This window comes from Lygodium microphyllum, chromosome 16 (genome assembly GCF_053477565.2).
Source record: "Lygodium microphyllum isolate KBCC chromosome 16, Lygodium_microphyllum_v1.1.10, whole genome shotgun sequence".
Classification (NCBI taxonomy): domain Eukaryota; kingdom Viridiplantae; phylum Streptophyta; class Polypodiopsida; order Schizaeales; family Lygodiaceae; genus Lygodium; species Lygodium microphyllum.
This window is the reverse complement of record NC_141150.1, coordinates 41,258,981-41,284,801: the sequence shown is the minus strand read 5'-3', so window position 1 is coordinate 41,284,801 and position 25,821 is coordinate 41,258,981. Positions and strand designations below refer to the sequence as shown.

The window sequence follows — 25,821 nt, the reverse complement described above, 5'->3', positions numbered from 1 at the left end:
TCCCCACTCCCATTGATTCCAGCTGCTATCTACACCCAGCCCACCACCCTCTATTTCACACAATTTAGCTGACATATACAACCATTACATCCATGATGGGCTTACACAGTTTGAGCACATTGCTCCTGTAGGGGCACTCACCTCTTTCCTACACTCAGCTGTCCTCTAGAGCTTCCCACACTCCACATGCACTAGTGGATCCACATGACTTGGGACCAGGCCCCAGAAAAGATGGTATGATGATGAGTGTAAGGAGCCATATAGACACCTCCTGGTCCAAAGAGGGCTAGGGTCCATTATAGAGTGGGAGGCTCGCAGGTAGACGAGGACCCTAACTCACTATAAATGGTGGGCATAGGAGGAGGGCCGAGGCACAATATTGGGCCTTATACTACTTATTCATGAGTAGAGATGCAGCCACAGCATGGATAGTCACAAATAACAGGCGGGATGGGCCCTTGGGATGCTGGGATGCTGTCGCTCATGACGGTTACTTAACAAGACACATCACATTCAAAAGTGACGGATCAAAAAGTGATGTCACAATGTCAGGGGACGGGGATGCATTATACCGCTGGTCCTGATGATAGCACTCATGATAAGGGCAAAAGCCTCAGTACCACAAGAGATCATCCGAGGAGAGTTGGATGGAGCACCCATCATAGTGGAGGCACTATTCTAGGCTATCACCTTCCTCTTGAGGATATGGCAGCTCCCTAAAGACCGATACCCTAGGCTAGCTCTCGAGTCTTCAAGACAGCTTGCAATAGAGGGAGATAGATAGTGTTGGTATGCACATATGAGCATGTAGCTGAACTTGCATGGCATGAATATAGACAGATTGCCACTGTTCGATTATAGCCTTGATTATCCCACTTTGAGTCTCAATCGTTTAGAGTTGAATAGAGTAATGAGAGTAGACATCACTAAAGTGGAGATAGAGAGGACTTGGTCCAAGCCCCCTTCCCCATTAGGCATGAAGATGGCACAATACTAGTGTCACTTCTTGCAGCTTTCCCATGATGGTTTCATACTGAGGCCGAGATCTATGGATGCTCAACTTTCCCATGGGCTTTGAGTTGCTATTGGATAGATTTACACCTCATCACATTAGCTGATGATTGAGATAGGCCGACGGAGCCATGTTGCAGTAAATGAGAGGATGTGCGAGCTTTGTGGATGGGAGCCAAAGACGGAGGAACACTACATTTGTAGATGCACTGTATACTATGATATCTGTGGTTGCTACCATTGCCTCTTTAAGGAGAGCTTTGGACCATTGAGATGGGTGATGGAATTGTGAGGACTAGAGATGTCTGGGCTTTTTCTTATTGGAGCTCCAATAGTATTGAGCAGCATTGTTACGGGATCGGAGGCAACCCCAGCCACATCTACCCCTCCAGAGAGCAGTTACAAACCTTTTCAGTATAGTTGACCCCCTCAGCCATTGCCACCTTAGACACTACATCTCCTACTGACAGACGCCATCGAGGGACATCATCAAGTGGCATCATAGTAGAGAGAGCTACAACGCTATGCAGAGCACGATGCCCTAGGGTATCGGCAACGTAGGCATACTCATATGCGACACATTCGTGTCATGATTCCTTATTACAGACGAAGATTACCACGATGACTCAGTCGGAGGTAGCTTGCAAAGTCTTGGTGGATTCCATACACTGAGAGGGAGATACTCTATACTATTTTTAGTTTTTCAGTTTCCCATTTTTTTCATTTTCCATTTCAATTTATCATGTAGACCTAGATATAATTCTCTTTTCTTCTCTTATGAGAGATGGTGATACTAGTTGTATTAGTCATGTTCTCATAGGTCACACTGGCCTTCTAGAGACGTTAATAGATATTTCTTTCTTTTTTGCTCACACACAACGGGATAGACAGATGCAGGTTATTTTGAGGATACCTTTAAAGGGATAGACATTGCTATGTATACCGAGACACATTGGTGTAAAGACAACTGTCTACCTGATGTATACGGATACAGATGGGAAAGTACATATCGCCCTCAGCCTAGGAGGCTTGGAGAGACGAGGAGATCAGGAGGTGTGGTAATTTTATTTAGAGAAGAGCTGTGAGATAAGAGTCCAAGTGGTACATAGAGATGCAAAGGCAAGATACATGTCGATCAAGTTATGTAGAAATAGAACTCGAGACATATATATATTGCCATATGCTACTTTCCCCCTGCATACTCTAAGTTTGCCCCTAAAGAGGCATCTCCGTATACACCACTATATAAGGACATAATGAGATTTATGAGCATTGGGGATGTTTAACTAGAAGGAGACTTTAATGCATGCATAGGAAGCAACTAATTTTGCTTTCTTTGACACTAACAATGAGATGTTCAGAGATATTCCATTAGATGAAGTGGGATTAGTCAGATCAGCGCAAGACAAAGAGAGAACAAAATATGGAACACACCTATTGGCATTGGGAAGTGCACATGGTTTGGCCATCCTTGATGGGCTGCCACAGTGGCCAGGATCTAATGGTTTCACATGCTGGAATAACAAGATAGGGTCAAGCACAGTGGACTACTTGATTGGATCATCCAGCTTGCTACCTGACATAAAAAGCTTTGAAATCTTAGACAGACCAATTGGATTAGCAGTAGACCATGCTATTCTAGCTTTCACAATGCAATATGGGCATATACATGAGGCACAGTCACAGATACCAAAATTAGCACACTATGATTTTGTAGAAGCGACCTCACACATATATAGAACTGCTTTACAAGATGCATTGAGGGAGCTAGACACACAGACCTCTTTGGATGAGTTTACAGGATAGATGGCCGAGATAATAGATACTTCAGCAGCCTATGCTTTCCCAGACACTATACTGTTAAATAAGCCTCCATGAGGTAATGCCCCATAGAATGGTTGGTATGATGATGACTGCAGAGAGACGCAAGCACATTTTCAGCGAGAGGTGGCACTTGGCATATGTACACACAAGCATGCTCAGATACTCTTTAGACAATTTGTATGCAAAAAGAAGGGAGAATAACTAAGCAGACTAGAAATAGAAATGTATTCCATGTTCTTGGGACAAGACAACAAGAGAGCATGGAAAAGGATGGATGAGAGCCAACCACCTATATAGATTATTAGACCGGATGATTGGCATGAATATGCTTCCACACTTTATGATGTTCCTGGCCAAGAGCCTATGCCACTCCGCTCAGTCTCAAGACCAGCAAATTGCAAAATTTTCACAAAAAAAAGAAGCGAGGAATGCCATATGGAAACTAAAAAATGGGAAAGCCCAGAATCCTTCACGCATGCTTGTGATATCTTGGCACCAACACTGGCTCACATCTTTAATCGGGCAGTGTGTGAGGGATTTCCAACCAATTGGTCAGACCATACTATTGTGCCGCCCTTTAAGACTAGAGACCCTATGCTACTTAGTAACTATCAAACTATCATGATTGGACACATGCTAGCAAAAATATAGGGCTCTATTGTGGAGCAAGCATTGAGTGAAGGGGCTGAGATGCATAGCTTGAGATCAAAAGGCTAGGTTGGCTTAAGGAGGGGATATACAACTCTAGACCATATCTTTACATTGAGGGCAATCATCAAAGAAGGCAAGGCATTCAAGAGAAAGATCTAGTGCTGTTTTGTGGACTTTTGCAAGGCCTTTGACATAGTGTCACATGCTAGACTCATGGGAAGAATGCAAGACATTGATGTGCCTGTAGAGATATAGTGGAGTGATCTATGCCTTATATGAGACAATGACAAGCAAAGTGTTGACACTTGATGGCATCTCAAATACAGTCAATAGCACCATTGGGGTGAAACAAGGTTGCCCACTTTCACTGGCAGTAGTTGGGTTGTACATAGATGAAATTTTAGAATATGTGCATAGAACTTGTGGGGCCGGAGCTAGCCTAGTTCGAGTGCTAATACCATTACTGTTTTTTGTAGACAATATTGTAGTTATGTGTGACTCATTGGAGGGGTTGAATAGACAGTTGGATGCATCATCATCTTTTTGTAGATATAGAGACCATTATGGTATCTAACACTTCAATTGCATGGGTGATGATAGCTGAGCATTAGTTTACTCCGATGGAAAGCTAGTGGAGATGGTTAAGCAGTATGTTTATTTGGAGGTCACATTGAAGGGACCATAGTTCTCTTGGAGAGAGACATCGGAGGCTGGTTTGGCAAAAGCATATGCAGCCTTAGGTGCATTGGAGAGGCAATGTGCTCACATACAGTTTTATGAACCATGCACCAAAATTGTTGACACCTTGGCTACATCCACATTCCTATATGGGGCCTTTGGGAGACCAAGATGGACTAGAGAAGGAATACTATGACAAGTGGGAGCATATGGAAAGACCAATGGCCATGATGATCTCATGTATGATATGAGTGAAGAGCTCGATCCAACATTAGATTATTAGAGTTGAATTGGGAGCATCACCCATGGTGGTTGAGGGCTTGGTCCAAGTAGACTTTCATACAGATTATGGGAGCTCCCCCAAGATAGATACCCATGGTTAGCCCGGGCCACTTCTAGACAGCTCGTAGCAGATGGTGACAAACATTGTTGGTATGCTTACATGAGTACATGGATGAGTTTACATGGGCTGCAGATTGACAGAATAGCCCCCTTTGATGATAGTGTAGACTGCCCTACACTTGACCTAAGCCAATCAGAGCTGAGCCATGTAATGACAGCAGACATACTGAGGTTAGATATGGAGAAGACTTGGAACTGACCCCCCTCCCCTCATGACACGAGGATGGCACACTACCAGACCCACTTCCTTCAGGTATTTGAGGATGGTTTCATCACCCGATCTAGCTACATGGATACACAGCTACCTCATGGATTGTGCATAGTTATTGGTCAGATCTGTACCTCATCCCAGCACCTAAGGAGATAGGCAGATGGGAGAGCATATAGACCAAGGCATGCATATGCCTACTAGCGATAGAGATCCAGAGACAAAGGAAGACTACATCTGCTGAAGCACGGTATATTATGATATATGAGGCAGATACCATTGTCTGTTTCGAGAGGGTTTTGGACCCTTGAGATGAATCATGCAGTTTGAGGATCAGAGATGCATGAGTTTCTTCCTCTTGGAGCTCCAGAGGTGTAGAGCAACTATTCTATGGAGTAGGAGGCCCCCACAGCTCGGCTCACATAGACAAAGAGTGGTCACTGACTTTTTCACTGCTACATGACCGAGTATGGCACATACCACTACTACTGCCATACAAACTATAGGAGCACATCATCATTGGACCTCATCTTCTGTAGGTGTCCCTTTGGATAGAGCAGTGGCACTCAACCGGTCTAGGCACCCATGCCCACTTGGACAAAGGCCTAGACATCCACATCACAGATAAATTAGAGCCATCATTGAGTGCCACAGGAGACATATGCCAAGGCGCCTCAGCCATGCAGAGATACATCTCCTTAGAGGATTGACATCTCATTGATGGAGAGTTTCCTTTGTCTACTTCTGCTTTTAGATCATCTACATGTTTTCTATTTATAGGACACTATTCACTTTTTAGTCTTATAGTCAGGTTTTTCTTCTTTTCTGGCTCTAGATGAGAAACACACCATCATTGTATCTATTGCTTTGGTCTCATAGGCCACATTGGCCTTTTACAAACGTGAATATACTCTTTCTTTCCATACCCTGCTGGCCACACATGAGTTCCATACCTAACAAGCTTATGTTCATGTCAGAATTGGACAGTTCCCACATGCTATGATTTTATCCAAAAGCTTAAAGCTTCAGCTCTTTTAAACTGGATATCAGAAAGTTTTCAATCTGGATTCTGAAGCACAAATTGAATAAGCTATTTTTGTTTTTTCACAGCATTACATGTTTATGGACAGTTCTTAGCATGTATGAGATTTGCAGGCTTGTGAATCATTTGAATTTCATGCAGTCTTATGTACACTCTTTTCTGACACCTTTTTTTCAGAGGTTCTATATAGCAATTACTCTATAGTTGCTACCAATTAGAGGACGTTGACTTTCAGGAATCTGATGCGCTCTCATTTTCTCTATTACGACTTTTAGTTTACTCAGTTGAGGATGTATGGCATTGTTCATTATGACATTAGCCTCGTAGAACAGTGATTTCACCCAAAATAAGAAAAATGTGTGTCATGCGGCTATATACCAACACTTTCAAACAGGGAATACTTAGTTGTGTGTGTTATCAGATTTGGCATTGCATTTTCAAGTTAGGTATGCTAGATTGCCATGGATGTTACACTTCTAAGTTTTCTTTCAATTGGTTTTGTAGCTGTTTGGACTTGGAGTTGCTAATGTTTTGGGATCATTCTTTTCAGCATATCCTACAACAGGTCAGTTAAGAATGGGTTTTCACCTCATAACACACTGAAATATACCCACATGCTTTTTTTCCAATGAAGTGAAGTCTATTAAAAATAACCTCGGGACAAACTTGGTAAGATTTCAAAAAAAAAAAAAGCCCTGTGTAGGACTTGAAACCTCAATGATACATTAAAGATATAAAGAGGTCTAATGCGAGTGCTATTCAATAAGCACATTGCGTGGTCTGTACTGCCAAACTATATGTGACTCTGCATGGAAGAAGGTGCAGGAATCCAAAGTCTGAAGAAAGGCTTCTCTTATTGTCATGCCCTCAGAGTAACCCAGCAGTGTCTGCCATCTCCTGAACTGTGCATGAATCACACATTCTTTTTGATAAAAAGTTTTTGGAATTTAGGTTATTTCCCAACTGAACAGTTATATGCATGCTTTTTGTGTATATTTTCCTGGTGAACAAATCAAGAGAAATTCCAAAAGAACTGATGAATGATACTATTAATCTTTTTCTTTGCTATCTTTTTTCGTAAAAAGATATGGCTGATTATATTATCAGAAGAAAAAAAACAAAGGAGTACCAGTGCTCCACAGTCTAGCTGAAGTTGAATGTAAATCAAATAAAACAAACAAGCCCACTCAGAGTTGTCTGGAGGGGATGGGAGAAAGAAGCCATGGCAGCCAAGAGTCTCCTCAAGGCTGCTTCTAGCGGCCTCTGAGGGAATGAATGATGGACAACCAAAGCTATACAAAAGGAGCATATACTGAAAGGCTCTCTCTGCTGAAGATTAGCTGGCAACAGGTTTTCCAAATGTGCCACGCCATGAGGCTTCCAATAACCTTCAACACCAATGATTGGGAAGCACTAGGCTCTAGTACATGTCAGCTTGGTAGAGCCTCTAGGCCAACACAATGCACATGGACCAGCCTCAATGACGAAGATTGTACCATGTACTTTTTCCTTGTAGAGTAGTCGGCATCTGTGGGTAATTAGTTGCTAATAGAAAGCACCCCAAGTGACACACTGGAGGCTGGGATCTAATAAAAAAACATCCTGCAAGTTATTCTCCAAACTGGCTGTGGCACTTCTCAAGACCAAAGGTAGTGCTTCGGGGTCTCTAGGCACCATTGAGGACAGTGTTGGCAAACCCTGTCCTAGTGCATCTGAACCAACCAATTGCAAGCTGCTAGATCCCTAGGGGCCATTAGCTCTAGGGAGACCCTTCTAGGCTGCCGGCTATCCTGTAGGCACCTCCAAAAAGTACATCTCAAACAGTTTGTGATGCTATGCTCTACCCTATGTCTGTTGCATGTGGGAGGTTGGTCCATATAATCTTGTATCAAAATTTACGTGCTCATTTGCACTATGTAGGCAAAGAGACTACTCCCTTCTATGAGATAGATGAGGCAAGCCGAATCCACTCTACTTGGTCCCAATCTAAGGTATCCAAAGATTGACCCTGAAAGGTAGAGTTCGAGTGGAAGCACACAAGTGGAAGCAAGAGCAAAAGCAAGAGCTATGGTGGATGGAGCAAGAGAGTAGGAGACAGAGACATTGTATGCAGAAACTCCAAGAGTCACAATGTGTGACTGGCCTTCTCTTATTCAATAGTCACTAAAAGAATAAAAAATAAAGTGATAGTGATGGGCGTCTCGCCACTTGTAGTGTACATGTGTATGGTCACTGGGTGTGAAGTAAATACAAGGCGGCATAAGCACATGCGCCTTTACCCCCGAAAACCTTTCAGTTAAAGGCCAAATGTGTCTCTAGTGAGGAGAGGACAAGAGAAAGTGTTGAAGTATTGATATACATAAAGCACAGGTGCCTTTACCCTCGACAACCTCCTTGCAAGCCTAAGTGTTGCCTGCAACATACTTTGCCTAAGTAGTAGACAAGGCCATTCATTTCTGCACCCTGGATATCCAAGAAATAGCACCTTTAGCAAAGTGAAGACATGCCCAAAGATGGACTTCCTACTACCTGCATGTCGTGCATAGTCGGAGTCAATGTAATTCACACCTCAATCTTTTGCTCATCTCGGTCTTTTGCTCATTTGACTGGGGACGATTTGCTTGATTGACCTTCACATGGGAAGGTAAGGGAGAATCAATAGTCTTAACATCTTGCATATGGAAGCGCTCAAGGACCTTCTATATGTAGTCCTTTTGTAACAAGTAAAGGAGCCCCTTAGAGCAATTGCGCGTGATGCGCATGCCAAGAATATGTGAGGCATGTTCCATGTCCTTCATCTCAAAGCTATTCTTAAGGTGACTTTTTAAGACATCCAACTCATTATGAGCTCTCCTAGCAATCAACATATCATCCACCTACAGTACCAAGATAATAAGATTGCCATCACAACCTTCTTCATGTAGAGACATGGATCCATATCACTACGTGTATATCTCTATGAATACACAAAAGCATCAAACTTGTGGTACCATTCCCTAGGTGATTGCTTGAGGCCATAAATGCTCTTTCTCAACTTATACACTAGGTATTCCTTGCCTTTTTCCTCAAAGCCCTTAGGCTAGTACATATAAATCTCATTATGTAGGTCTCCATATAAGAAAGCTATCTTTACATCTATCTGATAAAGGTCCAAATCTAACTGAGCAACCAAAGTCAGTACCAAGCGTGGGGTAGTCATCTTAACCATAGAAGAGAATACCTCATCAAAGTCAGCACCATGCTCTTGCTTAAAATCCTTCATAACCAAGTTGGCCCTATATGTTGGCTTGGGGTATCGAGGGGTGCTCTTTAACTTGTACACCCATTTGTATGGCAAAGCACACTTTTCGCTAGTCTAAGGAACCCAATACCAGGCATGATTTTTTTGCAATGAGTCATACTCTGATTGCATGGCCCTTTTTCAAGAGTGACTATCACCTGTGCATGGCCTTATCATAGGTAAGAGGCTCACCAACATTTGTCACCATTAAAAAAAAACGGCTCTCTTGCCCGTCACGTCGCCCCGTGTGATCGTCGTGCCCTGCCCCATCCCACCCCGTTTGATCGTTGTGCCCCACCGGTATAGTGCCATCGCTAGTGTCACCCCCCCTCGCTATCGACAGGAACATCACCACTCTCCTCGTCATCACCTGTGCCCCATCCCTCTCGCCTTCGCCAGGGCCCCCATCGCCAGCTCCTTGCGCCACCACCTGCGCTTCTTGCGCTTCTTGCGCTTGCCTTGCCCCCTCTGCCTATGGCCACAGGCCCCTCCGCGCCTATTTTTTTCCTCCCCTGCAACCCCCCGCGTGCTGTCTTGCCAGGAGGCCTGGCCCTTTGTCTGGCTGCCACATCACCGCCATCGAAAATAGAAATCCCCCCCTTCGCCATCGACACCGCCCTTCCCCCCTCCAGTTGCTCCCTCCCCTTGCAGCAACTCCCCATCCAGTAGCACAACAATATGATAGGTAGGTTCTCCCAGAAGGGATGCGCAATGGAAACCTATGGTCAGACGTCGGCACACTCAGCGAGTGCCCCCTAGTCAAACACCTTACGCATAGTCCTCTCTGAGGAGCAGCTCTTAGCCGTTCGAGCTAAAGAGCTGGAGCTAATGGAAACATCGATTTGTGGTCAGGTAGTAGGACATTCCCTAGCCAAGGCCCAGCTTCGGGACTGGCTTCACTCCACGCTGCGCATCGGCACGGCACAGATCATGGAGGTGGTCCTATTGGGCCAAGGGATCTTCATGGTCCGGCTCAGCTCGGCAGACGCAGCTCGCGAGCTACTCTCCAGTTCACCATATGCGTCCATGAAGGGGGTCGTATACATGGTCCCTTGGTACAGTGGCTTTACTGTGGAGGCATTTGTACTCCACAACAGGTTTCTTTGGCACCTGATAACCCTTCTTTTTCCCGGCCTGGCGATTGAGTATCGCCAATTGGTGGAAGACTTTGGACGGCTCTTCGGCACTGTCCTTCTCGCGTCCTTCACAGATGCAGTGACAGCAGCAGGAGTCCCAAAGGTATGGGTGGTAGTAAAAGAGGTCAAGAATATCCCACAGTTCCTAGAGATTAAGGCAAGCTGGCACTCCTTTAGGTAGCAAGTCATTTTGATTGGGCAACCAGGGCGACCCCCTCTCGGTAGAGCACTCCACAGCCCCCCCTGTCCGCCTCGCCCGACAAGACCGCAGCCCCCCACATTCTACACGTGCACCACAGACTGCCTCGCCTGAGTCCCCCCCCCCCCCCCCCCCCCCCCCCCCCACAACCCAACTGACCTTGGCCCACAGCCCCCCCTTGCCAAGACCAACCCCCCCCCCCCCCCCCCCAACATCCGCCATGCATCTCCAACCATCCCTCAATCCTCTTCCCCCCCATCACTCCCCCTACCGAGAACCCCTGTGATCCGTACCTAGGTCAGGTGAAACCCCCGTAGACCCACCCCCCCTCCTCCCACAGGAGGTGATGAGCCACACACACCTACCTCCTCTGCACACCAGCAGTCTTTCCCCTCCCACATAGCCACCAGCTTATCCGCCCCTGCCACCCGCCACACTTTTTTGAGACAGGCACAATTGTTGCCACAAAAGTTCTTCCGCAGTGGCGGATTGTCCTACCTGCGAGTTGCGGAGTGCGGAGAGTTCCCACTACCTCTAGAGGTGGGGATCTCGTGGTTCGTAAGTTAAGGAGGGGCAAGGTCCACCTACTAGCACCATCGGATGGACCAAACTATGCCTTTTTTCTTCAGTCATCTTACTCAGAGGAGTGGACGACTACACAGATTGAGGAGTTGAAGAGTTAGGTGGCAGATCACATCTTCGAGTGGATGGGAGATGAAGGATTAGCACTGTTTGCACAACAATGGCCAGGTTGCATGATGGACATTAACTGGTGGGCTGGCGCCGATGTCCCACACTTGAGCATTATCTTTTGAGCCCCCCCACAGTGGAGAGCGCCGAGGGACGTGATCGAGTGGCCCCCGGCACAGGCGGCCCGCTTCTACCAGTGTAAGAGTCGCGATTTTTAGCATGGTTGATAGATGCATTGATACTACCACTTGGAGGATCTATCACCCCTATGGTCCAGCCGAGGGCCACCATGGGGGACTGGAGTTCACCATCCAGACCGGCAGCAAAGCGCACTTGCATGCCTCATAGTCTCTCCTCCTAGTCTCCAACATCCACACCGAACAGATGCCTGTTCGGTCAGTCACAGGTTTCCCCATGAGCTTACATCCTGCATCTTGGAATGTGAACAGTCTCCACTACAGTGGGGCACGTGGCTCTAGGAAGTTGATTGTTCGGCAGGAGTTGCAGCCTGCCCTTGCCGGATGGATCAACATCTTGCTTTTGTAGGAGCAGAAGCTCACCCTCACCTAGGCTTAGCGGGTACTTCCGGGCAGCTCGCACACTTACTGGGAGCACGCCATAGGTGCCCATGGTAGGAGTGGAGGCGTATGCACCTCTATTGGCCCGAGTCTCACCACTTGTGTATGAGAACATGGGACAATAGTGGCAGGAAGGGTTCTATGGATCAGAGTGGATATTAGGGACTCGTGTATTGGAGTCCTCAATGTCTATGCCCCTTCGGAGGTTAGGGCACGGAGCAGGTTCTGGGTGGAAATTGCTGCTGGACTTCTGGATTGTTGGAGGAGACTTCAACAAACTGGAGGCTTTTGAGGACCAACAAGGCAGAGGAAGAAACTACCAGGGTATGGCTGGGGAGGAGCAGGAGGCATGGGAGGTCTTTTTGCTTGCAGTTGGAGCACATGATGCTTGGAAAGACCATGCCTTCCACAGGAGGGAGAGGTCGTTGGACTTCTCCTGGGATATAGGCGGCTAGGTGGTGTCCTGTTGAAGCGGTTGGATATGTTTTATGTGGGAGAGTGGGGAGGCTCTCATGGAGGCCAGATTGAGCAGTTGGCAGGCACCACGTTATCCGATCACTGTCGGGTTCTCCTGACAGTTGACCCCCCAGCATCCGCCCTAGATACACGATCCTGTAGGATCCCTGACTCAATCTATAGGAGGGAGGAGGTGTCGAGACAGATAGAAGAGATTTGGACCAGAGAGTGGGATAGGAGGGACTGGATAGTAGAGGAGGTTGCAGAGGTCCTAGCCGAGTCAAGCAGAATCTGCCAAGAGGCAGCCATATAGGCCAGCCAACAGTGTTGGGAGGAGGAGATAGCACTCCGGCGGGACCTTGCAATGACACAGAGATTATTGCAGGAGGCACCAGGGGACCCCACCCTCCACGCATAGGAGGTGCGCGTGCACGCAGCCTTTGCTGGCCTAGAGGACAGGCGCTCGGAGTTCTCTTTTCACACCTTAGCAACCTTTTTGGGTGTGGAATGGGGACATGATGTGCAGGGAGTTCTTCCAGGTGCACTAGCCCCGCACCACGGGAGAGCAAATACGCGGCCTTTGGGATCAGTATGGGAGGACCCATTCTAGCCCTGATGAGGTGATGGAGATTGCCACCGACTATTACACACGCCTTTTCTAGCAGGAGGCAGCTTCAGCTAGAGGATAGAGATGCAGACAGCATGTATGGGATCACATCCCGTCCCTTGTCACAGAGGAGATAGGACACTCCCTTCTAGCCCCCTTCACAGAGAAGGAACTAGAGGAGGCTTTCCATACACAGGATGGGCAGAAATGCCAGGGGGAGGATGGCCTCTCTAAGGCTTTCTTCACTACCTACTGGGAAGTGGTGAAGGACCCCCTATTGGGGGCTTTCCACGAGATCTTCACCTCAGGACAGATGCCAGGGAGTCTCTCGGCAGGCCTTATCAGCCTTCTTCTTAAAGGGGGAGACCGGTTGGAGCTCTCCCAGTGGAGACCGATCACCTTATTGTCAGTGGCCTATAAGGCATTGGCAAAGATGATTGATAGGCAATTACGCCCCGTGCTTCCAAATATCATTCATGACACACAGACAGGCTTTGTTCAGGATAGGAGTATCCTAGACAATGTATTTACATTCTTTGAGACGACAGAGTGGGCTGAGCATAGTGGGCAGAGACTGGCAGTATTACTCTTGGATTTCAAGAAAGCTTATGATAGGGTGGATTGGGATTTCCTAGACGGCACCATGGTGAAGTTGGGATTTCCCCACGTTGGGATTCCCCCACGTTGGGATTTGTAGGGTCTACGGCATGTACAGATTGGCTACCAGCAGGGTTCTCATAGGCTGAAGGCAAGGGGAGGAGGTTTGGCTGGAGAGATCGGTTTGACAAGGCTGCCCCCTGGCCCCATACCTGTTCCTACTCTTCGCAGAGGCGATGTCTCACTTCCTCAGGTCACGTGTGAACGGATTACGTGGCCTCCGACTTCGAGTGAGAGAGGAGACTGAGTTGTTAGACTCAGAGTACGCAGATGACACAGGCCTCTACATAGAGGACAATGAGGTGATGTTGGAGAGAATGAGGCTGGCTCTTGACGTGTTCTGCGTTGCAGAGGGAGTGAAAATCAACTGGCAAAAGTCGGTTGGTTTCCTCACAAACCCGGACTCTAGGACGGAGTGGGGCGTCCACCTGGGATTTAGATGGGTGAGCATAGGGCAGACCGTCCGATACAGGGTTCCAGGTGGGACTTGACATCACTCCTACTCCCAACAGTTTCTTCCTGTCGTTGATTCTATTCGGAGGAAACTGACCTATTGGAGCACGGTTCGCCTCTCACTAGCCGGTTGAGCCTTGGTGGTTAACCAAGTCTTCCTAGCGATGGCCAGGTACATCGCCTTGGTGGTTAACCAGGTCCTCCTAGCGACGGCCTGGTACATCGCCTCGTGTTGGTGCTTCTCCTCATAGTGCGTAGGGCAGCTTCGCCTCAGTGTGCGGAATTTCCTTTGGTTTGGGTCTGATGGCTCCAGGGACTCCAGGGGCAAGGTGGCATGGGCGACCATCATATGACATCGATTAGAGGGAGGGCTTGGGATCATAGACCTAGAGTATTAGAGTATGGCCCTCTTGGGCAAGCTAGTTGTCCGCGGTCTTACACTAGGCGGGCAGACCTAGAAGGTCTTACTGTAGGAGGGCCTTCAGGATTGTAAACTGAGGCTTGGCAGTGCGTGGAGGCCGTCCCTGAGATGGATTTTCACATCAGCCCAGATCACCCCCCCAGATCCCCTTTCCTTCGAAGCCCACTCCGTGTGTGGCAGGGCCTCCATAAGGCCCTAATCCAGAGCCCCCTAGGTTGCCAGAAGGAAATAGATCGTCAGCTCTGCTGGTGATCTGGAACCTCGAGGTCAAAGATCGGGAAGGGGCACAGATAGGTGAGCGCCCCCACATCCAGTGGGCTGGGTGGGAGACCCCCGGCCTGGCTTGTTCCATTAGGACATGGCAGGAGGTGTACAGGATGGTGGACGAGGAGGTGCTGGAGTGAGTATCAGGTTGCACGAGAGGAGTGGAGTTGAGGAGAAGAGAGATAGACGCAGCAATACCTCTAGAGTGGCTTGCCCCACGGATACGAGAGGCGATAGAGCCCGCAGAGGTATGGGCAGCTAGGTTCTCTCCAGCACGCATCCCTGTTCAGGTGGTAGATAGAGTGGGTGGCGCCCCCCAGGGGACCTTCGCCGTTCAGGAGGGGGGAAGTCTGGCCCTTGAGAGAGGGCATTAGGATGAGGGGATTTCCACCCTTTCGTGGAGGAGGATTCGGGTGGTGGGTCTTTAGGGGAAGACTTTGCGATTGGACCCCTATGTTTTCTGGAAGGAGCTCAAGGAGTGGCGTCTTTAGATCTGGGAGGGCAGACCACTTGATGAGCTGGAGTGGGATCTAGGAGAGTGGCTATGCCCAGCCTCTGCGGTCCCCAAAAAGCCACCCAGGTTCCTAGAGTATAGTGCTAGGATTGGCAGACATGTACTGATGCAGGAGGATATGGACTGGGTGACGTCACACAGCAGGCACTGGGCAGAGCACAACATCACGGAGCCCTTCCGACAGACCTTCTGGCGCCGCCTATGGGATAGCTGGAGGCCGAGGAGGGTGTCCTATTTTTTATGGCTGGTGGCACATGGAGGCTTGGCGGTGGGAAGCTGGCTTGCCCAGATGCAGAAGGAGGGAGGTTGTAAGTGCTGGGGCCAGTAGCCTCTGGAAACCCCAAAGCACTGCCGTTGGTTTTGTGAGGAGGCGCAGCTCGTGTGGAGAGGAGCATGCCGTATCCTTCGACGTATAGCGTCCAGCCTTGGGTGTATCTCATGGCAGGCAATCAGCCAGGGCCGTCACCTTTTGTATGAGGCCGCGATGCAGGACACGATATTCATGATCGAGGCAGGGTCATGCGCAGTGGTCGGTCTGGAGGCTCTACCCATCCGCCAAGTACTGGAGCCCACAATAGACCGCTTGGAGGTATGGGAGATCATAGGCAGTGTTATTGGATGGCATATTTGGAAGGCGCGATGCCAGGTGGCTTTGGGCAGAGAGACTTTCAGCACTTGCGACCTTAGCAGAGCTATGGACCTCCATCATCCATTCCCTCTGCGGCCGATGGTATCAGGTGTAGGGCGAGTCCAGGGCTCGTCAGGAGCTCCGTGGCCACTTCATGCGTACTTGGGGCGGCCAGGGTTTGTTCTTTGTGATGCAGGCAGGCAGCCCCATTTGGCGATATATAACCCCCCCCCCCCCCCCCCCCCACCCCCCAACAAGCTTCTTGCCCCCATCCCCCCTAGACCGCCTTGAGAGGCTTGTATACATGATGTACTGGTGACTCTGCTTCAGCTCCAGCTAGTCTGTTGAGCATGAGCACTCTGTTGTAATCAGCTTTTTGAGTAATATAATCAGCCACATTTTACTTGCAACAAAAAAACATTTGTCACCATAAGGTAGTCCATGGTGGGTGCAAACATCTTTAGTAGACCATAGGCTGTGGGGTTTGTACATCCTTTCCAACATCATGATCATGGTCCATTGGAACATCTGTTGTAGGTTGTTTAGCTTGTTGTACGGTAACAAGAGGCTCCTCTTGAAATATCACTTTGTGTACCTCAACTACTTAGGTTGCTTATGTATTTTCTCCTCATGGAAAACATCATGGTTATGGATGACCTTCCAAGCTTACGGTGTTGAGCTAAGAAATGCATTCCATGCTAATTAGCCACTTAAACAGCCCCAAAACAAGCTTAACTTAAATGAAATCCCTAAAATGGGGAGCGGTTTGGGAGAGCTCAATGAAACCCTTATTTGACAGGTTCTATCCTCATCTATAAATAGATAGGCTGTCCCCATTCAGCCTCATTCTTGTCTGTGCAGGTTTCTCGCCCGTGAGTGTAGATTTCAGCCATCAATCCACAACCACGTGGCTATCCAGCCCCAAGGACTACTGCCACACCTTGCTTTGCATCTAGCACTCCTCCATCAGCATTGGTGACAAGTTTCTAACCCTCCTTTGCGTGTGATTGGAGCTGTCTAACATCGGCAATTCCATCTACAGCTTGCATTTGGTGATTTCACACTAGAGGATAACTTCCTCCATCAGGTGACAGCTTCATCCACATCAAGCGATAGCTATTAGCCCTCTTTTACACTCCTCCAGCTTGCATTTGATGCTTTGGTCTTGACACCTGCATTTGTTGCATTCTCTTCATCCTACACTCCAATTGGTGGTCATAGACTTGGGATCCATCTTCAGTGGATGTCACTTTCTCGCATACTGCTCTGCCCTTGGGCAGATTGTATACTCTTACATTCATTTACACACTTTAGAGTTGTGTTCTTTCCATCCCTTCTTCTGTTTGTATTTTAGTTTTTAGTTTTGCATTTAGGGTTTGAGTTTTGCTTTCTATGTTTGTGTTTGACTCATTGTGCTTTTGTTGTGGTCATACACTCTGTGTTTCCCTCGGTGCAAACCCTTGCAGTGCCTCTAAAGTCTTCTTCACATGGTATTAGAGCTGGTGCGTTATAAAGAGTATCTTACGGATATTATGGAGTGCTTGTCTTTGCACGAGCCACACAATACGATTGGTAACCAAGTGACAATGTCATAGATACCTTTTTCTCATGACTCCATGATGTCTTATCAAGCTTTTCCATCAATGGAGGCCCTGCGGAGGCATTATGGACTCGGTGAGGAAGATGGCACTCAATATTCACCATTACCCTCTGTGTTTACATCTACACCAGATATTCCAGATTTCATTAACCTCATAGAGGAGGAGTTTGAGGAGTACTCCATAACAAGTATGGACTAGAAGTCATCCCTTCTTCTAGTTTTGCTACTCTTTCCGGATCGGTTGGTGAGGCTGGCCACCTTTCTAATCATGGAGGCAATACGACATTTGGGATGATTGGCGATCTATCGTCATCATCTTGGCTTGGCCCTATTTCAGGTTTGTACAACCCTTTTGAGTTGTTCGAATCGAAACCCTCTCTTGTTTTGTCTTTGGTGTGTAAGATCTGGATGGTCAAATGTATGTAAATCTTAATAGAGGGGGCTCAAGAAGTAGACATTCATCATCAAGTATACCTACATCTTATGTTTCATTTAAGCAAGTCAATTACTCTTCTTCTCTTCTTCCCATCCCTCCCTCTTCTCTTGAAGCCGTATCACATTCATTTCAAAACCTCGGCTTACATTCCACATATGCCTCTACCACACTGGGAGTTGGATCTTCTATCTTTGCTCCTAGCACATTCTCACTCTCTCTTCCATATTCACACTTCCCTACTACTTTCCATTATGGTGCATCGTTAGGGGGCATTTCACCTCTTAACATTGTTACCTATCCTTTTTCCGAAGCCACTCTGCACTATGGGACTTAGTTAGAGGAAATGATACTGTCTAACAGAGTTCCCTCTTACCTTTTTCACGTAGGTATCTCTTTTCTCATTGGGACGGCTGTGATGGGCATTCCTCTCACTACCCCCAACTACACACATACCATAACCTCTCAATTGCAAGGATTTCCATCCTCTGCTTATGGTGTGTCATCACACTTTCCATGGGTCACTCCTACGTAGGGATCTCCATCTTATGCTCCACGTGTTCCTATCCTTCCACCATGGGGTCCTCATGCGGTGACAATGCCCATGCCTAGTCATCCCATCCACACATTTGGATCCACTGTGTATATTCCTCAAATGCCTGGTGGGCACTCAGGGACCTCTTCCAAAGTGTACTTCTTTACATTGCAATACCCACCCTATCCACCTTATCTGAGCACTATCTCTCCTATTGTCTCGGCCAAGAATGCCTTCACAGATGAGACTTGTTTCAATGGGTCGAATTTCACTACTTGGTTGAATTATATGCAGCAAGTGCTTGAGTCTCAAGGTCTTTGGCGCCTTGTTGTTGGTCTTAAGCCTATGCATGACCCTCAGTTGGCCCACCCTGATTACATCCGTCAATGCCAAGCTTGCAATGCCACAATCAATGTCGAGTTGATGTAGGGTTTGCTTCCCGAGTTTCACTATTAGTTACAGTACTTCCCTCTTGTATTGGACCATTGGAGTCATCTCATTAACTGTTATGTGACTTGAGATTGTACTTGGCATATCAACATCAACTTTGCGCTCCAAGAGTTTTCCATTAAGGAAGGGGATTTGAAAGTCAAGTTGGCCGCATATTGATGGTTACTAGCCGAGTTTCCCACAAGTGGCTCTCTGAAGTTAGATGACGATCAAGTCATGTTTTTCTTGAACAAGTTACCTGACAAATACTTCCATTTTATCCTACACATTATCTCATTGCCTCGATTGTTGACCTTCTATGAGTTCGAGTGTCAGTTCTTGTGTCACATGAGACTGCATAATCAATTCCACAAGAAGTTCTCCACTCACATCTATTTAGAGGGGCGAGGGTTGGTTGTCTCTTCTTTCGAAGTGAAAACTGCCAGTGGTAAAAACTCGCAAGATGTTAAGGCAAGCCAAAACAAGGGTGACACCACTTCCTCTGACGGAAACAAAGAAACACGACTCCTTTGGTAGTAAATTCCTAAGAAAAATAGAATTTGCACACATTGCCAGAGGTCGGGCCATGTGGACGAGGAGTGTCATACCAAGGCCCAAGGTTTACCACCTATAAAATCACAATAGACTACTATGCTACATAGTCTAGTGGGGCTATGCCTCCCGCTATTGCCCCATCTGCTCCTTGAGTCCCCACAATTGTACTGAATATGTGGTACATGGATAGCCTCAACGGCCATCGTTCTCTACTTCTAAGGGGTTGACTGATTGGTCTGCTAGTACCAATCCCATTGCACTTTATGCATCCACATCACATTCACTTCTAGAATTTCTTCCCCACATCATTGTATTCAAATGTGGCCACACACTTAGCCTTGCATTTTTAAGTCTTCTGCTATATTTACACACTCATACCCATATGCAATATTGCTCTTGTTCATTCAATTAATTTTTTATTTCAATTTTGTTTTTTAGAGCATCTCACTACTAATCTCTATGATTGTAGATCTTGCTCTCTTTTGCAGAATTTGTTTCTAGTGGAGGGCGAACATACTGTTGTCCTACTTGGGTTGGAGACATGGGATGCGCACTATTCCATTCATAGTTCCATCTACTTGGAGTTTTGCTTTTCTACCAGCATGGAGGCTTCCCCTCCTGAGATGGATCGTCCAATAGCTCTGTTGATGCTATCATGGTAGTGACTTCTACCTCGCTTTTCCAGTCGGGATGCTTCTTCTTATTATGGTTCTTGGTACCACATGAAGATTGACATTTGGCTCCTCTTCCTCCCCATCTTCTACTCAATCGACGGCAAATCATCTCTCACTTAAACAAAAAAAAGAAGAATAAAGTTCATTGTAGTTCCATCCGCCTTTGTAGGGCTCTCAGTAGGCTGTTGGGCAGCCCACGCGCACCCTTTGTCTGATGCCCTGTCCTGTTTGGGGTGACTACTTGGGCTCCCTTGGTAAGATAACCATTGTCTCTATAGTCTTGGTAGGCCATTGGGCAGCCACCATGCACCCTTTGTCTAATGCCGTAGGTGCTTTGGGATGGGACAGCTTGGATAGAATGGATTGGCCTTTCTTTCTCACCTTGTTTTGGGCTTGAGAGGGGGTGCTGAGCTAAGAAATGTATTCCATGCTGATCAGCCACTTAAATAGTCCCAAAACAAGCTTAATTTCCTAAAACAAAGAGCGGTTCAAGAGAGTTCAATGAGACCCTAATTTAGGAGGGTCCATCCTTCTCTATAAATAGACAAGCTGCCCCCATTCAGCCTCATTCCCATCCATGCAAGTTTTGACCCGTGAGTGCAGATTTCAGCCATGAGTCCACACACATGTGGCTGTCCAGCCCTAGCGATTGCTGCCACACCTTTCTGTGCATCTAGCGCTTCTCCATCAGCATTGGCGACAAGTTTCTTACCCTTATCTGTGTGCAATTGGACTTGCTTGACATTGGCGATTGCATCTATAGCTTGTGTTTGGTGTTTTTACACTAGGTGACAGCTTCCTCCATTAGGTGATAACTTCCTCCACATCAAGCGACATCAGCCAGCCCTCTTCCATCCTCCTCCAGTTGACGTTTGGTGATCTGGTCCTCTTTACACTTGCGTTTGCTGCATTCTCTTCATCCTACACTTTGATCGGTGGTCACAGACTTGGGATCCGTCTCTGGTGGACGTCACTCTCCGACACATTGCTCTGCCCTTGGGCACACTGTATACTCTTACATTCATTCACTTCGGAGTTGTGTTCTTTCCAACTCTTCTTCTGTTTGTGTTTGAGTTTTGAGTTTTGCATTTAGGATTTGAGTTTTACTTTCTTTATGTGTGTTTGTCTTGTTGTGCTTCTGTCGTGGTTGTACACTGTGTTTCCGTCAGTGCAAACCCTAGTGGTGTGTCCACAATCTTCTTCACATGCACATTCCATATGCAATAACCCATCTCATATCTATCTACTAATAACCCAGAAAGATGAATTTCACTAATTTAGGATCTAGTTTATTGCATTGTCTCTGGGAATATGGTAGAAAGCCTCACATCCAAAGACACATAAATGAGCATATGATAGAGGCTTTTGAGACCATACCTCCCTTGCAACCTAACAGCCAATAGTAGTGCATGGGAATTTGTTTATCAAGTGTATGGCAATAGTAACTGCCTTAGCCCAAAAATGCTGTGGTGAGCTTGCCTGGCTAAGTAGCCTACAAACTCTCTCTTGAATCATCCTATTCATACGCTCCGCAACACCATTTTGGGATGGGGTGTAAAGGGCAGTCAATTGACGCTTAATATCCTACTCATCGCAAAAATTGCTCAAATGCTTTAGAGATATATTCATCCCCATTATTTGATCTTAGCCATTTTAGCCTATACCAAAACTGGTTCTCAACAAGAGTAAGCCAGTGTTGAAGGGTAGCCAATATATTTGATTTTTGCTTTATGGGATTTTCTTAGACCCTATGTGAATAATTATAAATAAAAGTTACAAAGTACTTCACGCCACCTAGTGATTGATACGGCATGGAACCACATATATCAGATTGATCAAGGGTGAGAGGCTCGACCATGCGCATAATGCTAGGCTTCTTATGAGAATGGCATGTGTGCCTACCATAAAGACAATGATCACATGAATCAAGGTGATGTTGCTATAATGATACATGTGGTATGTCAACCACAGCTAAAACATGGTTAATAGACCCAGATACAAGCAAGGGATAGAGGCCACTAGCCTTGGCACCTTGAGCAAAGACAAGATTTGTAGGGGTAATCTTTCACGTGGAATCATCAAAAGATGCATGATACCTTGGAGAGTAGGCTTTTGGTCAATGTCAAAGTTGGAACATGGCATACATCATGCAGAACAAAAGTGTTGCATGAAGCAAACTATGGTCAAACATCATCAATGCCAATAATATGTGATGCCAAGTAATTTATTAGTCTCACAGAATGTGTCATGCTATGATAAGAATGAAATCAATCCTTATGTGGGGTAACATGAAAAGAAGCCCTCTAATCAAGTAGCCAACACTGAGAAAAAGTGGACGAGGCATCAGCCAATTGACTAGCATCAAGAGAAGAAGTTGCCAAGATGTGATCATCATTACTCTCAAGCTCCAAGGTATTTATCTCCTTAATTTTTATGCTGCATTTACTAGGAATAATGCTACGATCATCAGACTTAACCTTGCACTTTGCCCTTGTCTTTCTCATTGCACTTTTATCATTGTGCATCTTATGGCACTATGGCCTAATATAACCCTACTTTCTACAACAATGACATATAAGAGAGGCCTTAGGACTACAAGACTTACTGTGAGATTGCCCGTGAGATTGAGACCTTTTTGAGTCTCTACTACGGCGGGCATTATCGCTCTTACCATCATGTTTGTGCCTAACAGTCAGTGCATGAGAAGCACGAGCTGCATCCACATTCTTTTTGTTTATCTCCTTTGTGAGTAAGGTATCCTCCTCAACATTTTGAAGTTTCAAACCATGCTTAGGCATATTAGCACACATGGTAGTACAAAAAGAATTCCATGACTCAAGAATTATCCCAAGCAAGAACAATGGAGGAAGACTATCCTTAAACTCAATGTTCTGCGAAGTCGATTGGATGAAAATTGAGTGAAACTCATTCAAATGCGCAAACACACTAGTTCCTTTTTTTATGCGAAGGTCCATAAGTTGTGTCAATCAATATATTTGTGAAACAGAACTTTGCTTATCATAAAGATTACATATACTCTCCCATAAGTGCCGAGTTTTATTGTCAGGTGCCATAACATTGAAATAAACATGTTTTGACTATAACAATATAATAGTGGTTTTACATAGCTCATCAAACTCATCTCAAGTATCTTGATCAATGCCTTCAAGCTTTAAACTCTTGGTTTTCAAAGGCCTAGCCTACTTCTTTTGAGCCAATATCTGCCACATTTGTATCTTCAAATAGGAGAAGTTTGTGCCATCAAGTTTTTCAATATTAAAAATAGCACTATCATTTGAAGAATTGGCCAATATCTGAATCTTCAAATAGGAGAAGTTTGTGCCATCAAGCTTTTCAATATTAAAAATAGCAGTATCATTTGAAGAATTGGCCATAATGATAGTATGCCAATGTAAAATCCAAGAGAATGAGATACTGTAAATGGTTCTAAATTAGCCCCTAAAACTGGGCCAAGACAAAGGCAAAATAGGAGGAAAGACCAAAATATAGAACTGTACACCAACTGTAAGTAATAGATTTCCGAAGTACAATGTTTTCTCTCTAAGAGAATGTTGAAAATTTGTAATTACAGAAATGCTGAAATAAGGACAACTGTACATGTCAATTTAACTATGGGTAAATAGCCAAGAAAACAAGCTCCCATTTCCAGGGATATTCAAGTAGCAACTAGGATACAAAGAATGCAAGTAACAATGACTAAGCATAGACCACCAGTATCGAAGATTGTGATTTACTCAAATTGTCAGTAAGCCATATATTCCATAAGTATATACATCACTGACAAGCTACTGACAGAGGTAAGTACCGATGTCCAAAGCATACAGAATCAAATCAGCCCACAAGCGGAGGTAACTTCCAGGGATATTTGAGCAATAATTGGGATACAAAGAATGTAACTAACAATGACTAAGCAGAGATCACTAGTATCAAAGACTGTCATAAACTCAAATTATTAGTAAGCCATATATCCCATAAGTATATACATCACTAACAAACTACGGATAGAGGTAAGTAACGATTTCTAAAGCTTATGAAATCAGATCAGCCCACAAGCAGAGCTAACTACGTCAATAGCATACAAGAGAGCGTATACAACCAAGAGTCCCATTGTCTCAAAGAACCAAGCTTTGCCAAGTACAAGCGTCTCCCACTAGAAGCGAATTTGAAATGCAAAGTGAGTAAGTAAAGCTCAAGTCAGATACATCAAAGCATCTGGGAAGCCCAAGTGCATCACAAATACATCTAGGAGCATAAGTGTCAAATGAAGCTTTAATATCCATAAGTGAATAAGCATAAAAGCTCAAAGCAACTAACCAAAGTGCAAGTACATCAAATGTAGCTCAAATCCAAGTGCCACAACATGTCATAACCATATCAGGGCATTATACATTAATGCTAGACATCACTGTAGATATGTAGCATACCCAAAATACCATGTAGGCACAATAGGCATTCAAAGCATGAAGCTGATTGTTGTATCCTTGCTGTCCAAACTATTATGATAGCAATAAACCTCTGCAAAACTTTGCTAATCAAACTCTAAACAGTCCAACTAGCGTCCAAAAAGCATTACTATATTATCCGGGCACCAAAATAGTATACCTAAAGCATCAAACATGTATTATGAAATTTACTATTTGCTGTCCAAATCAAAGCTATTCTTTTTGTGTGAAACAGAGAAGAGAAAACTGCAAAGAATCAACTCTTTGAGTACTTCCATCTATAGCTTTGGTTGGGCTCTTCATTTCCAACTATAGAACATTTGAATTTGATACTGTATGCAAAAGTTATGGTCAAAATACAACAATGCTGTCAAGCTGCCACAACTGTGTACAACTTCTACAACATGCTCTATATCCACTCAAAATGGATAGAATGGCTGCTCCTAAGCTCAATGACCACTCAACAAGGCTCAATTAAGCCTTGGGAAGCTTCTTGCTAAGCCAGAAACAAGCTGGAAGAAGGAAAGACTCAATGCTTACCTTACAAGGAGGAAGCAATGGCTGCCATAAAACCTTGAGTTGAAGCTTTGAATCCAGGCTGAAGCACAGGATGAAGAAGCGTCTCGAATGATTGGCTTTGATACCAGTTGAAAGATAGAGCCGTAGTGGAAGCCACAACTAGAAGGAAGAGCAAAAGCAAGAGCTATGGTGGATGGAGCAAGAGAGCAAGAGACAGAGACACGGTATGTGGAAACTCCAATAGTAACAATGTGTGACCGGCCTTTCCTTAATCAATAGTCACTAAAAGAATAAAGAATAAAGTGATAGTGATGGGTGGTTGCTACCTGGAGTGTATAGGTGTCCAGTCATGGTGTGTGAAGTTAATATAGGGCGGCATAGGCACAGGCGCCTTTACCCCCAATAGACCCTTGTAAATTTAGATGTGTCACATTTGGATAATTGATTAGATGATGTGGGAAGCAAGCTTCCATGACGTCCCATGGACTCCTATGATTCAGGTCCTCCTCTAAGGGAGCTCAAAGAAAGCTAAGCCTTGTCCTCTATTTAGATCAGCCTCCCTTTTGTATCGTGAGACAAGTGTTTGGTTTCTTGCTACTTACACAAGGATGCTTAGTGGTGAAAGGTAGAGTGCCTACCTAGGCTTGGCTGCATAGGCTCTCTCTTCTCATTTTTCTTTTTTCTTTTTTTGGGGCGAGGGGAACTCTTATGGGATCGTTGCATCAATCTCCACTTTTCTAGCCCCTATTCCCCCCTTGCTCCCTATCACCTACTAAAGGACCTCCAACTTAGCATTCTTGTAATATCGCTCTATACCATGATGAAATGGGTAGGTATTGCCTTACAACTAGCCTAGTGAATGTGCGTGTACCATGATGAAATGGGTAGGTATCGCCTTACAACTAGCCTAGTGA

At 45.7% G+C, this 25,821-nt stretch overlaps 1 protein-coding gene across 1 annotated transcript in view; it reads left to right on the top strand.

Annotated features, from left to right (window-relative positions):
* Nucleotides 1-25,821, top strand: part of LOC148022730 (sulfate transporter 4.1, chloroplastic-like) — a 242,971-nt gene that overhangs the window by 124,233 nt on the left and 92,917 nt on the right. The window contains exon 9 of the mRNA XM_087695655.1: nt 6,321-6,381. Within this exon, the coding sequence (XP_087551781.1) occupies nt 6,321-6,381 (61 nt within the window). The remainder of the gene's footprint in view (nt 1-6,320; nt 6,382-25,821) is intronic.